The sequence below is a fragment of the Callorhinus ursinus genome, unplaced genomic scaffold, assembly GCF_003265705.2.
Source record: "Callorhinus ursinus isolate GAN/ISIS: 27379988/994484 unplaced genomic scaffold, GSC_fseal_2.0 scaffold90, whole genome shotgun sequence".
Taxonomy (NCBI): domain Eukaryota; kingdom Metazoa; phylum Chordata; class Mammalia; order Carnivora; family Otariidae; genus Callorhinus; species Callorhinus ursinus.
In genome coordinates, this window is record NW_027397152.1 from 954,238 (window position 1) to 970,618 (window position 16,381).

The 16,381-nt window shown below is 51.7% G+C and overlaps 2 protein-coding genes and 1 long non-coding RNA gene across 4 annotated transcripts in view; 2 read left to right on the forward strand and 1 right to left on the reverse strand.

Annotated features, from left to right (window-relative positions):
• Nucleotides 1-3,859, forward strand: part of THEM5 (thioesterase superfamily member 5) — an 8,590-nt gene extending 4,731 nt beyond the window's left edge. Inside the window, exons 4-6 of one of the 2 annotated variants that reach the window (XM_025858418.2) lie at nucleotides 2,686-2,796; nucleotides 3,112-3,236; nucleotides 3,528-3,859. In XM_025858418.2, the coding sequence (XP_025714203.1) occupies nucleotides 2,686-2,796; nucleotides 3,112-3,236; nucleotides 3,528-3,571 (280 nt within the window). In that variant the 3' untranslated portion in view covers nucleotides 3,572-3,859. Of the gene's footprint in view, nucleotides 1-2,685; nucleotides 2,797-3,111; nucleotides 3,380-3,527 lie in introns of those variants that run through there. The other variant, XM_073888435.1, reaches the window with a different exon arrangement.
• Nucleotides 1-16,381, reverse strand: part of LOC141371722 (uncharacterized) — a 115,331-nt gene that overhangs the window by 58,477 nt on the left and 40,473 nt on the right. The window lies entirely within an intron of this gene.
• On the forward strand, nucleotides 11,998-14,436 carry C2CD4D (C2 calcium dependent domain containing 4D). Its single transcript, XM_025858302.2, has 2 exons — nucleotides 11,998-12,161; nucleotides 13,148-14,436. Exon 2 carries the CDS (start codon nucleotides 13,209-13,211, stop codon nucleotides 14,265-14,267), a length of 1,059 nt encoding a protein of 352 aa, XP_025714087.1. The 5' UTR covers nucleotides 11,998-12,161; nucleotides 13,148-13,208; the 3' UTR covers nucleotides 14,268-14,436.

Genomic DNA, 16,381 nt, shown 5'->3' on the forward strand with positions numbered 1-16,381 from the left:
GTTCAGTCTATCTACTGTGTAGGGAAAAATACCAGTTCTCAACTACTATGTCTTTCTCTCCTGTGTGTCTCCTTTACTACTCACACAGGACCTTTACTTCTGATAGTTCTGATCACCAAATGGGGAGAGGCTTTTCTCCACATGAGGCAATTCTGTGACACCAACTGGGTGTCCTACAATTTAACTCCATTCTGACACCATCTACCTGGAGACAGCATCAGATCCCACAGGGTAAGGGCTCAGTCCATGAGACTGACCCCACTTCAGATGCCAAGAGCAAGTAGCAGGCCACCAGGTTCCCACAACTTCTGTCTGACTTGGCTATGTTAGGAAGCAAGAAATTCCTGTCCCCTTCAAGGGTCCTTCCAGCTGGACTAAGAATCAAATTGACATGGGACAGATTAACAGGAGAAAGTCAAATTTAATAGTGTACATACAGGCAATCCACACAGACATGGAAATTCTAAAGACAGGCAAAATGAAAACTATATGTCGTCCTGAACTAAGGAGCAGGGGACAGAGGTCTGGGACTTTGAAGGGAAGGAATGCACTTCACGGGGTCATAAGAAGAAGAGCAGATGCTTGGTAATTAGCTGCTTGCCCTGCCATACAGATGGGTCACTCAGGTAAAATTTTTCTCTGGTAATAACCTTTATTCTGGGAAAGACCCCCAATTTAAATTCTTCTATGTAGTGAAGGGAGGGGCAAAAGTTTCTCTTGAGCCCACAGGGTCTTGATTGCCTTCAGCTCAAAATAATATTCACGCCAGATTGGCCCATCTTGGGACAGCTTGCCTTGGCCCCTACAGTTGCAAATCAGAGGTTCTCACAAACCCCTCCTGATGTTCAATTACTTTGCTAGAGAGGTTTCCAGAACTCAGGGAAACACTTATATTTACCAGTTCATTAAAGGATACAGAAGAACAGCCAGATGAAGACATGCATACAGCGAGGTCTGGGAGTATCCCAAGCACACACAGGCCTTTCTGTCCCTGTGGGGTCAGAGTGCATCACCCTCCCACTGGGCCTGTGTTTGCCAGCCTGGAAGCTCTCTGAACCTTTGGGATTTTATGGACGCTTCCTCACGCAGGCATGATCCATCACATACTCCATTTCCAGCCCTTCTTCTTTCTCTAGAAGCTTCTAATCATGGTTTCCTCTTTCTGGGGACCAGCCCCCATCCAGGAGCCATTCAGGAGCCTACCCAGAGTCACCTCAGTAGAACAAGACACTCCCATCACCCAGGAAATTACGAGGATTCCAACAGCGCTGTGTTGAATCCAGGCCAGAGACCAATACATATGTTCTATCTTGTCACAAGTATCCACCCAGCTCTAGGCGATGAGGAGAAATAGGTTGCTGGCTGGCCAAGAGCTATCCTGCAGAATCCACACACTTGCCAATGGGTCCCCTGTCTGGCCAATGAGGATAACAAGGGAAGAGCAGGTTTGGGGTTCTTTGGCACCAACTTCTTCTTCCCTCTTTCAAGCAATGTGGAAGGAGGGGGTTTTATAAACATTACCTCATGTAATCTGATGAAATAGGAATTATTTTTATTCAGAATTCATAGTGGAAAAACTTAGGCTCAGAAAAGCTTAGCAACTTAGCAACTTGCTCAAGATCAGACAGGATCATGGAGTCGAACCAGGTTGGTGCGGTTCCATGGCTCCTGGCTCTTTCCCCTCCTGGTGGTGGGAACAAGAGGGTAATCCATGCTAGCACAGTGGGGCAGCTGGCCTGGTCCCTGGAGAATCATGCTTTTGAAAATCAGAACCTTGAATCTGTTTTGTGTTATCTGCATTCTAGATTTGGGCGTCCTTCTATTTTCCCCAACTTCACCAACAGTGAAGTAGCTTTGGCATGACGGTCAGTTTACACAAGTGACCTTGAGAATTCCACTGACTCTAAGTAAAGCAGGTGTTTGCAGCATCCTGCTGAAGGGGGCCCTGGGCTTTCTGCAGGCAGCACTGCTCAGGAGGCCGTCCTGTTGGCACTGGAGAGGGCATAAGTTACGGTTCACATTTACCTATCTTGAAAATGTGGGCTCGGCCCCAGCTATAGCGATGGGTAAGGTGGGAGCTGGCCCAAGGCCATGCCTCAGAGCCCAAGCCGAAAAGCACAGGGGCTTTTCCATCCCTTGTATGAGCACACCTTTCCAAATGATGGCAGTTGCTGCCAGCAATTAGGTGATGAATCAGGAAAAAAAAATGTTTTTCCATTAATTTTTTTAAAAGATTTTATTTATTCATTCCAGACACAGAGATACAGAGAGAGAGAGCACGAGCAGAGGGAGAGGCAGAGGGAGAAGCAGGCTCCCCACTGAGCCAGGAGCCCGACGTGGGGCTCAATCCGAGGACCCTGGGATCATGACCCTAGCCAAAGGCAGACGCTTAACCATCTGAGCCACCCAGGCACCCCTTTCCATTAACTTTATCAGAAAAGAAAAAAAAAATCTCACATTTTTCCTGGCAAAATAAAATAATTATGTCAGGGGTTGCTCATGCTGCTGAAGCAACATGGGAGAAAAGCTGAAGTGATTTGGACCAGTTTGATCAGCTGGGATCCTGCTCTGCTTCCTTTCTTCTCCCGTAGAAAGATAGAGGCAGGGTGGCTCCGCATCAGGATCAGGGTGGGTGTCAGGGAAGCTTGCAGCCCTGGCCTTGTTCCTGCCCCACCCCATCCCCAGGTTTGCTCATGGAGGGTCCCTGGCTGCCATGATGGACGAGACCTTCTCTAAAACTGCTTACCTGGCTGGAGAGGGGCTATTCACAGTAAGCCTCAACATCAGGTTCAAAAAGTAAGTATGGATCCTTGGGGCGTTGGCCAAAGTCATGGCCTTTTTATCACTGAGGAGTGGCCATGCTCAGGGGTTGGGTGCGGAAGCCCTGTCTGCCGCCCTCCTTCCCCAGCTGCTGCTCAGCTGTTCCTCTACTCCGGGCCAGAGCACAGCCTCTGACATCAGACTCTGGAAGTCTGCAAGTGGGCCACGAGCCCTGAGCCACTTATTCCTTCAGGCAGAGTGGGATGAAGAGAAGGCTGGAGAAACAGAGGGGTGAAGGGATGGCGGCCAGGGATTCATATGAGGGATGAACTAAGCCACCTCCTCTTCCAGCTTGATTCCTGTGGGCTCTCTGGCTGTACTGAAAGTTGACGTGGAAAAGATCGAGGACCAGAAGGTTTACATGTCGTGCATCGCCCAGAGCAGGGACCAGCAGACAGTCTATGCTAAGTGCTCAGGTAAAGAGGTTCTCAGCCTCAGCACCAGACTCTGTCCTGCCACCATCACCCTCAGGACCAATGGAAGGAAGAATGCCGAGGATGCGCTCCCAAGCTGGGATCCAGCTTTTTAGAGTGGGACCGGGCACCTGCTGTAGACTCCAATGAAAGAGCACCTGGCTAGGATTCTTTTCTATGTAGGAGTGGCCTGACCTGTTCCACAAGGGCAGGATTGGGCACCAGGTGACAGGATGCAAATGTTCAGAGCACCCCAACCAGCTCCTGACACTCAGCTTGTCCTCTTCTCTGCAGGTGTTTTCCTGCAGCTGCAGCTGGAAGAGGAGTCATCCCAGTAACAGTTACTGTGCCTTCCTGCTGACTGCCCAGCTCGCTTGGGACCCACTGCACGGCAAGGAGGGGTCCCCAGGAAGTGACTGGTGACGGGAAGGAGAGGCCACTTTCCTCTGAATAAATAGATTCGTGGCCTCATTCTCAGGCTAAGACCCTTCTGTAGCAGGAAATCAGAATCCTGACAGCACCTCCCACACACCCACTTCCCCAGTCAGCACCAAGAGATCTCCTGAGCACCTGCAGGTGCCGGGCCCTGGGTGAGGCACCAAGCACACAGTGAGGAAAGACTTTAAAGAGTATAGCCTGGGAGGGGGGGTGACATAAAGTTTTGTTTCTTAGAAAGATGACTCTGGTGGCAGTAAAGGGAGGGTCAGCAAGCCTGAAGGTGGGAACCCTGGTTAGGAGACCCCTGCACAGCCCCCAGCTAGAGATAGTAAGGGCCTGCCATTGATCAGAGCTTTGGAGATGAAAGATGGAACATGTTATAAACAAAAGAGCTTGGGACTTTGCCACTAATTATAAGTAGTGGATTTGTGAAGAGTCTTCCAGGATGCCTCCAGGCTTTTGACCTAGGATTTGTGGGTGGCATTACCAGGAATGCGGAGGAGCAGGTTTGAGGTGGGGGTGGATAATGAGTTTCGTTTCCCACGCACTGAGCTTGAAGTGCCCATGGCACTTCAGCCACATGGTGAGCACCAGCAGAGCCTGGATATTGTGGTCTGGAGCTTGAGACGGATGAACAACTGCCTCAGTCTGTAAATCATCGATGTAAAAACGGACATGGAACTCCTGGGAGGGAAGTATAGAGTGAAAGGAGGGGAAGGGAGAAAAATGAAGGCTAGGGAAGGGGTCATAGATAGAACTTGCAGTTGGGCAATGGACAAAAGCCACCAGAGACCAAGGATAGGACAGGAGTGACTATTCTGAAGAGGGAGAGGTCAACAGTGTCAAATGTGAAAGGTAAGGCAAGACAGATGGGGACTAAAAACAGGCCTTTGCCTTTGGCAACGAGGAAGGTGAGGGTCTTCTTTGCCGGGTGGGAGCAAAATCCAGATTATGGTGAATGAAAAAATGGACGGGACTGACAAAGTGAATCTAGATGATTCTTTCTAGGAATGTTGTTGTTATTGATGATGTTATTTAAGGAAAGAGGGTTGACTATATTTATAAATTGCTTTGGAAGGAGCCAGTGGAGAGAGGCTGAAACTCTAGCAGGGAGAGAGAGGTGTCACCCAGCAGAACAGCTATCTGGTCTCAGAGATGGATCAAGAGCACTGGTGGAGACAGCATCAGTGACTCTGATACCAAAAAAGGAAGGAGTAGAAGGGGGAGTGCATAGCAGGATGGGAGGTTGAGGAGATTCATGCCAGAGGACTTCAGCACCCTCAGTGAAACAGGAGGCAAGGCCCTCAGTGGGGAGAGAGGTCTGGAAGAAGGGCAATGATTGCCATAGGCCACTGGGGGATCAGAACAAACCAACCCGGTACATGTGGGCCGAGGCATGCAGAAGGCCCAACTGCTGGTGGAAAATGGGGGTCTGGAGTATACTGACCTGGGGTGAGGGGAAGGCGTGAGCCAGCTAGCAGGACTACGGGATGATGGCACTAAATCAGGCAAGGAAACTGTGGTAAAGGAGAAAAAAGAACATGGCTAGCGCACATTTTTGAGGAGGAGTGGTCTGACATGAAGGAGAAGAATAGAGACTGGAGGAGGCAGTCGTCATCTGGGAGAAGCCAGAGCCTCCTCTGAGCAGAGGAGAGAAGTGGGAAACTGAGCAGCTCGGGACAGGCAGGATGCCATCAAAACTAAGTGGGTGCAGAGGATGCGCAGGAAGAGGTCAAGGACTTGAGAAGTTTTACCAAAGAATGAGAACTCCAAGGGGGCATATCACAAAGGATTTTATTATTAGATGTGGTAAAGCCAAATACTGAGACAGGTAAACCTTTACATCTCCAAGGTGTAAGCCATATTTTAAACAGAACAGACATAAAGTCCAGTTGTTGGTGTCTAGGAGTCACTCAGGAATCTGGCTGACAAAAGCTCTGCCATCTTTAACACATGACTTCCAAAATCATCCTGGATGTTGATATCCAGTTGCCAGATGAGAAAAGAGACAATCACAAGAGAGGTGTATGGGGACCAAGCCTCAAAGTATTTCCGTTGACCAAAACTCAGTCATGAGACCCCACTAAGCAACAAAGGGAGGTTGGTTGGAAAATATGGTCTAACTACATGTTGGGGAAGAAAGGGAAAAGGGTTTGGTGAGTAGCTGGCAACCACTGTCTCCATTTGAGAGGAGGATGGGCAGACGAAGGAAGAGTCCATATCCAAACCCTTATCCTGGGAAGTGAAGAATTCAAGTTCAGGACGAGGCTGAGGTTCCAGGAGCTGGGGCCCCCATCCTGGCACAGGGTGAAAATCTACAGAGGTGGGAAGCTCTCAGGCAAGACCCCACAGCAGGGCTGGGAATGTCAGGCTTGACTGGGTAAGGCCAGGAGGACAGGCAGGGATATTGGTAAGGGAAATAAGGTTATCAGCTGCTGGAACACTTCTCTAGGCTCTGGGGCTTTGATAAATGCCTCTCCTCTCCAGGAGGTCAACTATTACAGCTTTCTAGGCAGAAACGGGGAGTTGCTGCCTGCACACTTAAAAAAAAAATTCATCTGGAATGCAACTACTGTAAACATAGATGGAGTGGAATCCAACTGGCCATTCAGGCAAATGTGGCAGTTTATTCTGCTTAAAGCAGAGGATAGGGGCCCCTGGGTGGCTCAGTAATTTAAGCGTCTACCTTTGGCTCAGGTCATGATCCCAGGGTCCTGGGATCGAGCCCCACACTGGGCTCCCTGCTCAGCAGGGAGCCTGCTTCTCCCTCCGCTGTCCCTCATTGTGCTCTCTCTCTCTCTCTCTGTCAAATAAATAAATAAATCTTAAAAACAAACAAACAAAAAAAGCAGAGGATATGTTTTTTCCAGGTTCCTGAGTCAAGTGTCAAGAGAACCAAAGAGTGAATAATGCAAGTGTAAGAATAACCAATTCAAGAAGGCAGGAAACTCTGGTAGCTCATACCAGCTCTTACAGAAAGGGCCCCGAAGGCTTTCCTGGAACTGCAGAGCTAAGTCATTCATCAAAGGTCTCACGTAAGGAGCCAGAGCTCTAAGTCACAGTATACCACCAACCCCATCATCTGCCATTGCCCACAGTGAGCATTGTAGCAAATTATGCTATTAGGCCATGCTCAAAGCCGTGGAAAGACAGCTTAGTGAGACCCAAAAGCCCAAGGAGTCTTAGAGCAATTGCCTGCCTACGTGGAGGAAAGTCCCATGCCCTGCCTGCCTCTTCATCAGGCTTGAACCCAGATGATTTCGGTAATGCCCAGTCCTCCAGGCGTCCCTCTACAGTGGCACCAGCAGGAAGAAGGCGATCAGGACCTCGGGTCACATGTGATGTGGATCCAGGAGCGGCAGTGATGGTGAAGAGGCAGCACTTCAGGACCCATTCAAGGGAGCAGATCTGCTCCAATCCAAAGAATTCTAGGGTCCAAGTAAAAAACAATGCTCTTTGACATCAAAGATCTGGCTTCTAAGCCTCAACTCTGCTACTGTTTAGCACATCATTGCTTTCTGGGTCTTTTCCTTGCTCTATACAAATGGAAGGACAGGTGAGGTGATGTCTAAGTTCCTTCCAGGTCTGATATCTTCTTGTTCTCATTAAGTCAATTTGTGGCCACTCCGTGTGCCAGTCATTTGCTTGATGGCTCTCGGATCCCTACTCCTCCCGTACTCTGCCTTAGATTGTGCAGGGCCAGTGCCTACAACCTGCATTCCCCAAGGCTACTTTGTCACCTATCTTTGAGAGGCCCTGGTGGCACACTGGAAGATGGGAAGTAGCAAGAAGTTAGGGTAGTTCGCCCCTTCTCTTTGCTTTGAAAGGCAACTCAAGAAATGGCTGTGTCTCCACGCTTCCAGGTCCTGCTAGACCGTCCTAACTAACCTGTCTGCCTTTTTAGCTCTTTCAACACCTTTGTAACAAGTTCCCTGTTTTAAACTCCCTCTGTTGAACTGCCCAACAGGTGCTATTTTCCTCACCAAACCCTGACTGATGCAGCCAGCCTGTGGATTATCCATACCCAGTTCTCAGTCCCACTGCTGTCTGACCCAGGTGGTGTGCACTCTTTTATATGCCCTTAATTTTAACCACCAAGAGAAGGAAATGGAAGGAGAAAGGGAGCCAGACCAAAGTGAACTGTCAACGACTGAGCACAATCCTAAACCAAATCTCTGCCCATTTTCCCTCTGCATCTGTACAAATGAACACAGTTGGAGAAAAATTCACAACCATTCTGTTTGGTCTCAGCATAAAGTTGTGGCTGCTATCCTTTAGGTGAGCCTGCAATACTGCCCAGCAGCCACCTTGCCTTTCCCCTGTCCTCCTGGGTGACTGTTGCTTTCCTGGTCCTTTCTACTCAAGCCCTAGAGTCACCTCCTCCGCCAACCATCATCACTCTCAGCTGGTAACCTTGCATCCTGCTTCATGAGCAATTAGAAGCATTCAAAGGGAAGAAGTTCCCACCACCCACTCCACCTTCTACCTCTACTCAGTTATTCTACCTTCTCTCCAGTAACTGGGTGAGCTGTCCACACAGCAGGCAAAGGACAACCCCCAGATTGATTTCTCATGCGTAATACCTATTCTTTGTGTCTAGTCAGGAATATTGCTGCATTAGTTCTCCTTTGTCTCTTCTACATTACCAATTCTCCCCTTTCTATGGACTCTTTCCCATCAGCATACAAACATACCATTATTACTGTGATTTAAAAGTTTCTCTCTGGAGGCACCTGGGTGGCTCAGTTGGTTAAGCATCCACTTTTGGCTCAGGTCATGGTCCCAGGGTCCTGGGATTGAGCCCCAAGTCGGGCTCCCTGCTCAGCGGCGAGTCTGCTTCTCCCTCTCCCTCTGCCTGCTGCTCCCCCTGCTCATGCTCTCTCTCTCTCTCTCTCAAATGAATAAATTTTTTAAAAAATTTCTCTCTTGATTCCACTTCCCGCCTTGGCCACTACCCTACTTGCCCCTGCTCTTTCAGCAAATTCTTCAAGAGAGGTTTGTTGGGTTTTTTGCTCTCTTTCCCCTAAACTTTCTGCAGCCCACTCCAACCAGGCTTTTGCTTCCACCACTGCACCAAAACTGCTCTTGGCAAAGTCACCAATGACTTTGCGTTGCTAAATCCAATGATCGATTCTCAGTCCTCACCTTACTGGATCTTGCCACAGCATCTGGCACAGTTGGTTCTCCTCCTCTCCCCTCTAAATGATGGCGTGCCCAGTGCCTGGGTGGCTCAGTCATGATCCCAGATGCCAGATCGAGTCTTGCATTGGGCTCCTTGTTCAGCAGGGAGTCTGCTTCTCCCTCTGCCCCTCCTCCCATTTGTTCTCTCAATCTCTTTCTCTCTCTCTCATAAATAACATCTTCCAAAAAAATGTTGGCATGCCCAAGACTCAGTCTTGAATCTTGAGCCCAGGATCCTCTTTTCTACCTACACTTCATCAAGTCTCTTGACTTTAAATTCCATCTTCATTTCTCTTGGTGCCCACACTTACATTTCCAGTCTGGACCTTTCCTCTGAGCTCCAGGTTCATATATGCAACCGCTTACTCAATGTCTCCATTTAGATGTCTGGCAGGCTTCTCAAACTTCATAGACCCAAAACTGAACTCCTAATCTTTCCTCTTCTCAGCAAATGGTAACTCCATTCTTTCAGTTGCTCGGGCCAAAAACCTTGGATCACTTTCTCTTTAGACGGGGATGGATCCATTTATTGACTTGATCTTCAGAACAGATCTAGAAACTGACTACTACAATCCTGATCTATGCCCCAATCATCTTGTGCAAAGATTATTTCAATAGTTTCCTATCTGATTTCTCTAATTATGCCCTTATCCCTTTGTTCTCACCAGAGCAACCCTTTTAATACCTGACAAGTCATATCACTCCTCGGCTCAAATAAAAGCTAAAATTGTCACGGCGACTACAAGTCCCAACAGCATCTGGCCTTGTTATCCCTCTGACTCCATCTTCCCTTCACTCATTCTGTTCCAACTATGCTGACCAGTTTGCCTCCTTGAACACTCCAGGCATGCTTCTGCCTGAGCGCCGCTCATCGATGATTCCTTCTCCCTAGAACGCTTTTCCCTCAGAAAACCTTCCTCTCTCCACGTCATTACTGAAATGTTCCCTTCTCAAGGTGGACATCCGTGACCATCCCATTTAAAACTGAGAGTTCTTGTATGATCCTTCCCTACTTTATTTTCTTCCCAACACTGATTTCCTTCTCATAAACTGTACTTTACTAATATTTTTTGTCTCTTTCTTTCTCCACTAAAGTATCAACTTCACCTGGCTAGGAGACGTATCTGTTTTCTCACTGCTATATCCTCCAGTCCAGCACAGTGCTTGGCACATAGTAGGTAGTCTGTGACTGAATGAACAAAGCCACAGAATCAAACATCCCTGAATTCTACCCTACCTCTGGACTTGTTATTATAGAAGCCAAAAATGTCGTCATCAAGCCAGATTGAGTTGGGGTTTCTGTTTTCTTGTGCTTTTTTTAGCGGAAGTGAGCTGAACTGATGCCCATGTGTTATCTCACTTAATCCTCATACCAACTCTGAGAGTTAGGTATGTTCTCTCCCTCTTCCAGATGGGAAAGGTGAACCCCAGAGAGATTAAGTTATGTGCCAGAGGGGCACCTGGGTGGCTCAGTCGTTAAGCGTCTGCCTTCAGCTCAGGTCATGATCCCAGGGTCCTGGGATGGAGCCCCACATCGGCTCAGGTCATGGTCCCAGGGTCCTGGCATCAAGCCCCACATCAGGCTCCCTGCTTCTCCCTCTCCCACTCCCCCGCTTGTGTTCCCTCTCTCGCTGTGTCTCTCTCTGTCAAATAAATAAAATCTTTAAAAAAAAAAAAAGTCATGTGCCAGAGATCACACAGCTAGTGAATTGCAGAGGGATCCTCAACCCATCTGACTGATGCTAAAGCCTAGAGTTCTTGGCTGCAGCACTCCATAGACCACCCTCCCCAGAAAGGACACCAGGGCTGAGCTGAGTCAGGAGCCGTGGAACTGGAGGGTTTGAGGTCACCAGGGATCTCCACAAAAGAAACACATGCTCTTGGGTGCCTCGGTGGCTCAGTTGTTAAGTGCCTGCCTTCGGCTCAGGTCATGATCCCAGGGTCCTGGGATCAAGCCCCGCATTGGGCTCCCTCCTTGGCAGGAAGCCTGCTTCTCCCTCTCCCATTCACCCTGCTTGTGTTGCCTCTCTTGCTGTCTCTATCGAAAAATAAAGATAAAAATCTTAAAAAAAAAAACCACACGTGCTCTTTTAAAACTCTCAAGTATCAGATGTCAAAATAATCATCTTGTTTCCTGCATCCTGTTGTTGTTTGCATGTTTATTGTCTGTCTCCCCTTAGCCTGCTCCCCACTTATATATCCCCAGCACCTAGCACAGTGAATGGATGAATAAACTGATTCAGGTATAATTCTGCTTAGTGTCATTAATTCATTCAACAAATCCTGATTGAGCACCTGCCTTGTGCTAAGCACTGTCTTCATGACATTTACAGTCTAATAAGACATTAAATAATCACATACAAAAATCACAGAAGAAAAAAACAAACCTGTGACCAATGCCAGAAAGGAAAAGTATGGGATGCTGGGAAAGCATACAACAGAAGCCCCTATTTAGATGGGAGGTTGTCAGTAAGGGCCTCCAGATCTGAAGGATGAAAGCAGGGAGTCATCCTAGGAGGGGAAACAGCCCTATGAAAAGATCCTAAGGAGGGAATGAGCCTGATGCCTTTGAGAGACTGAGGGATGGCGGGTGCAGCTGAGGGGCTGATCTTGCCAGTGGCGGTCTGTGCTTCCTAGAATCCCCTTGCAGGGGAGGGGAAGGGAGGAGAGGCACCCTCCACGTTTGCAGTTTAACAGCCTTCTGCCAACGACAAGGCGCACAGGCCAGCTGAAGCTCAACCCACTGATAGAACCAGCTCTGTCCTGTGTTTCCATGTCCAGAAATCTGGATCCTGGTCGCTTTTCCTTGGGCCATGTAGTTCAGAGAACTAGTCAGTGCAAGTCACTCTGTCTGAGAGCTACTGCTATCGCTCCAGACTAGGACAATGGGGGCCAAAGCAGGATTCCAGCAAGGAGGGCTTTGCACAATATGCAGTGTGTGTGACCACGGCTATGGGTTTCTCCTAGTAAGGCTAGGGTGCAGCCCGTGCAGCACAGAGGGATGAGGCCACTGCCCACTGATGACCTTCTTCTTCACCGCAGCCCTCCTAGGTGGCCAGCAGAGGAGGCGGGGACCCAGGACTGGCTAGCTGCTAGAAACCTGGAGGAAGGAGTTAAGAAGGCCGGGCTGATGACCGTGGAGACAGAGCTCTGTTTATCCAGGAAAAGAGGTCGGACGTAGGCAACGGAAACCCCTGCCAACTCCTCCCTGAACGACTGGGCTGGGGGAGCAAGCTGGAGGGGAAGCTGCTCCCCTCCGGGCTCTGCACACCAGCCAGCCAGAGGCCAGGAACCAGCGGCAGCCCACAGGTGAGGCCTGGGCTCCGGCCGTCTGACCGAGCCCGCCGTGGGCTCGGACTCCCAGGCCCGCGGACGCTCGGAACGTCGCGGTCCCGCGGGTGGGGCGCGGGGGCGCGGTGAGCGAGCGGCGGCGGAGCCTCGGGGAGCCGGCTCTGGGGGTGGCAGAGAATCAATAGCGCCTTTGTGCTCAGTGGTTTCCTAGGGAGGGAAGGAGAGGAGAGTGGGAGTGGCGGCCCAACGGCCGCTCCCGCCCTGCAGACTCGGGATGCCTTGGGGCTGGGAGGCTGGAGCAGGACAACCGGGGCTGGGGGAGGAGGGTATTCTGAGGGTATTCTGTGACCCCCCGCCCCCGGGGGTGCATCTCCTGGGATGGCCCTGGGTGCTCCCAGGACGGCAGTCAGCTGTGCAGCGAGTGGGCTTCTGGCCGGGAGCCACTCAGAAAGGAGAGTGAGGCGCAAGAGGAAGCCGGCGGGCTGGGGCATAAGCACGGCTCACAGCCTTGCTCCCAGCTCCCAACAAAGGCAGCCCGAGGGGCGCCACACAAGACCTTGGAGGGGAGTGTGAGAGTTCGGGATGGGCGAGGGAGAAGGGGATTAGCCTGCCAAGGGCCTCTGTGTCTCTTCAGGGGAGCAGGATGTACCAGCAGGTTTCCGAATCCGTGTCCGAGTTTGTGACTACAGACCTTTTGATAATTTGAGAATGTTCCTCCATTCTCCGAATAGTAGCCTAGAGTTCTAGTGGGTGTGTTGGGCCTTCTAACTCTTTAGTGAGTGAGCATCTTTAGCACTAATGGCAGAGTCTGAGATCTCGGGTGTCTAAAGGCCTGCGTCTGAAAATGTGACTGTCCAGTGCCCTCCATTTCTCCCCAGGCCCCCAGGCTTCACAGCCCCCCTTGTTTTTCCTGCTCAGATAGGGGCCCGTGTGCCGGGGGGTGGGGGGGAGTGTGGAGTGCGCCGTGGTCGACCAACCGACCGGCCCTCTTCTGTCCTCCACAGGCCTCCACCAGGAACGCTGAATTTGCACCTACTCGGTCTCGCGGAATTCGGACCCCACTGCATGTGGCTCTTGGAGAAAGCCGGCTACCGGCTGGGGCCCCCAGAGTCCAGGCCCCGATGGGCGCCGTCCAGCCTGCTCCCTAAGCGCCGAGCCCAGGGCCCGCCCGCGCGCGCCTGCCCCAACGTCCTCACTCCCGATCGCATCCCGCAGTTCTGCATCCCGCCTCGGCTCCCGGACGTCGGGGGCGCCGAGCCCCCTGCCGGGCGCAGCCTCCCCGCGGCCTGTGCGCTGCCGCACCTGGCAGGCCGCGAAGGCTGGGCCTTCCTGCCTGAGAGCCCGCACACGCGCCGGCGCGAGTCCCTGTTCCACCCGCCGCAGCCCCCGCCCCCCGCCCCCGCCCCCGCCCCTGCCCGGGGGCTTTCCCCAGCTCACGCCCGGCTGCACGTGTCCGCCCCGGACCTGCGCCTCTGCCGGGCCGCCGACAGCGACACGGCCTCGTCGCCCGAGTCGTCGCCCTTCGGCTCGCCGCGGCCTGGCCCCGGCCGGCCCCGGCCGCACTCGCTGTCCCCCGAGGAGGCGAGCTCGGCCGACACCAGCCCGCACGCGCCGCGCCGCGCGGGGCCGCCCGGGCCGCCGCTCTTCCACCTGGACTTCCTGTGTTGCCAGCTGCGGCCGACCAAGGAGAGCGTGCTGCGCCTCGCGCCCCGCGGCGGCCAGCTGCGGCTCTCCGCCGACTACCAGGCCGGGCCCAGGCGGCTGCGCCTGCGCCTGGTGAGCGCCGAGGGCCTGCCGCGGTCGCCCGCTGGCCCCGGGAGCGGCGGCGGCGGCTGCTGCGTGGTGCTGAGGCTGCGGCCGCGCGTCCGGCCACGGGGCCAACGGAGCCGCGTGGTCAAATGCAGCGCCAATCCCATCTTCAACGAGGACTTCTTCTTCGACGGGCTGGGCCCGCCAGACCTGGCCGCCCGCAGTCTGAGGGCCAAGGTGCTGGACAGGGGCGCGGGCTTCCGCAGAGACGTGCTGCTGGGGGAGTGTGAGATGCCCCTCATTGACCTGCTGCCCCCCTTGGGTGGGGGGCTAGGTCCAGGGACCTCCCTGGCGCCTGCCCATCTCAGCCTATAGACTGGGAGACTGTCTCTTCCTCAGAGAGGTCTTCATTCTTTTCACCTGCCCAGCCTGTATTTATTTTTGCTAATAAAATGTCTGTTTTTAGCAGGATCTCTCCCCTTGTTGGCACCCTACACTCAGATCTGCAGCCTGCTCTCTTCCCTCTGCCTTGGCTATATGGAAGAAGCTCGTTCACGCTGAGTTGGAGCCGACCTCAAGTGGTGGTTTTCAAACTTGAGTGAGCATTAGAGTAATCAGACATCAGCGGTCCTGGGCTACATCCCCAAGATGCTGAAGCTAGGTTAATAGGTCTGGGCTGGGTAGGTCCTAGGGCCCTGTCCAAAAAGGCCTCCACCCTTTTAGGGGGCCCTCCCATCACTGCAGAAAAAGCTCTGTGACGGAAACCAACATCAGCCACCTTCCCCCCAGGGGGTTCCTTGGGGCTGCACAGGGGAAATCAGCAGTCCCCCACGCATCTACCTCCTCCCCACTTGTGCCCACATCTGTCCTGAGGAAAGATGAAATTTCTGTGTCTTGAGAGTGAGTCAGGAGATGTCAGCATACAGTGCTGAGTTAGGTGTCCTCTCCCTTGCCTATGCCTGTGCCACCCCAGGGGGCGAAGGCGCAGCCAAGTGTCGGAGCAGCGCTTGAGGACTGAATGGTGGAGATAAAATGTCCCAACGATTGAGATGGGGAGGGCGTCCTACCTGAGTGTGAGAGCTCTTTTCAAAGATGCCCAGAAAAAGCTACCCCAGTGAGTAGGGGGAGGGTGGGGAAGGAGATGGATATATGTAGGTCAGATTGTGTTTACCTCCTACCTGAATGTCCCTGACGTCAGCAGTGACCTTCTTCCTCTTCTCCTTCTCCTTCTTCCTTCTTCCTTCTTCCTTCTTCCTTCTTCCTTCTTCCTTCTTCTTCCTTCTTCTTCTTCTTTTCTCTCTCTCTCTCTCTCTCCACCTTCCCTGGAGTTGGTTCGTGTTGGCTCAGGCCAGGCTTAGAGGAAGGAGGGAGGGAGAGGAGGAGGAAGGCACTGGGCCAACCCAGCTTCTTTCCCCCTACACCTTGGGCCCTTTCTCAGTTTCCATGGTGCCTCGAACCAGGGACGAGCCTGCTGGATCCCGATAAACCTCAGCATGTGTAATGTTAACACAACACACTCGTACTTCTGTCAGATCGCTGGGATGCCTTCTCCCTCCCCTGATTAGGTGCCCCCACCAGCAGCCCCAGCCCAAGGCCAGGGAAACCTTGCTCCAGCTGTCCACCAGGTGGTAGCATTGACCAAACAATAATAAGGGCTACTATCACCCAGCAAGGGACTGTTCTACAACTTGTCAACTCATATATTCCTCCTAGCAACTCCCAGGAGGATTAAGTACTATTGTTAGCCAATGTGACCTTGGGCTTTACTCCTATAGTGAGGAGTAAAGCTAGGATATAGGCGTAAAGCTAGGATTTGAACCCAGAGGGTCTGGCTCCAGAGTCTGGGCTCTTAACCCCCTCACTATACTATCTCTAAAAGTCAGCTGCCACCTCCCACCCAGGTCACTCTGAAAGGGGTCTCCTCCTTCCCTAGAATGACAGCGCTCCCATTTTTTCAGTCTGTGAAATCACCCATGGGTCTAGCTCTGTCCTTAATACTGTCCTTCTACTTCAGCCCCAAATTCCCCCATCACAACTTTTGGTGAGCAACTGGATTTGATGTCCATTTGAAAGTCCCTGGAAAGAAATGTAGAGGTCATTTAACTTTCATTCATGCATTCCTGCAACACAAGGTAGGGAGGCCCCATGGAGGTGCGAGTGATCAAAACAGACATAGGGATCAGACAAGTTACAAAATGAATAAGTAAAATGTTAAAAAAAAAAAAAAGTTACTTGGTAATACGTTATGGAGAAAAAGAAAGCGGCTTCCTAGGAAAGGGGAGTCAGATAAAGAGAAGGGAAGACTTTAGGAATGGAAAGAGGGAGGGATGGGCCCAAACCACTTTTTTTAACCACCATACTTTGGACCAGGTGCTGCAGCTTATCTGTGTTATCCTAGTAATCATCACAACCGCTCAGTAAGGTGGGTATTGTCCTTCCCATTTTACTGAGAGGTAGATCAGAGAGGTTATGTAAACTGGCCTGGGAAT

Excerpts from the sequence above, each read along its gene's own strand:
- C2CD4D (XM_025858302.2), top strand. The coding sequence starts at position 13,209 with ATGTGGCTCTTGGAGAAAGCCGGCTACCGGCTGGGGCCCCCAGAGTCC.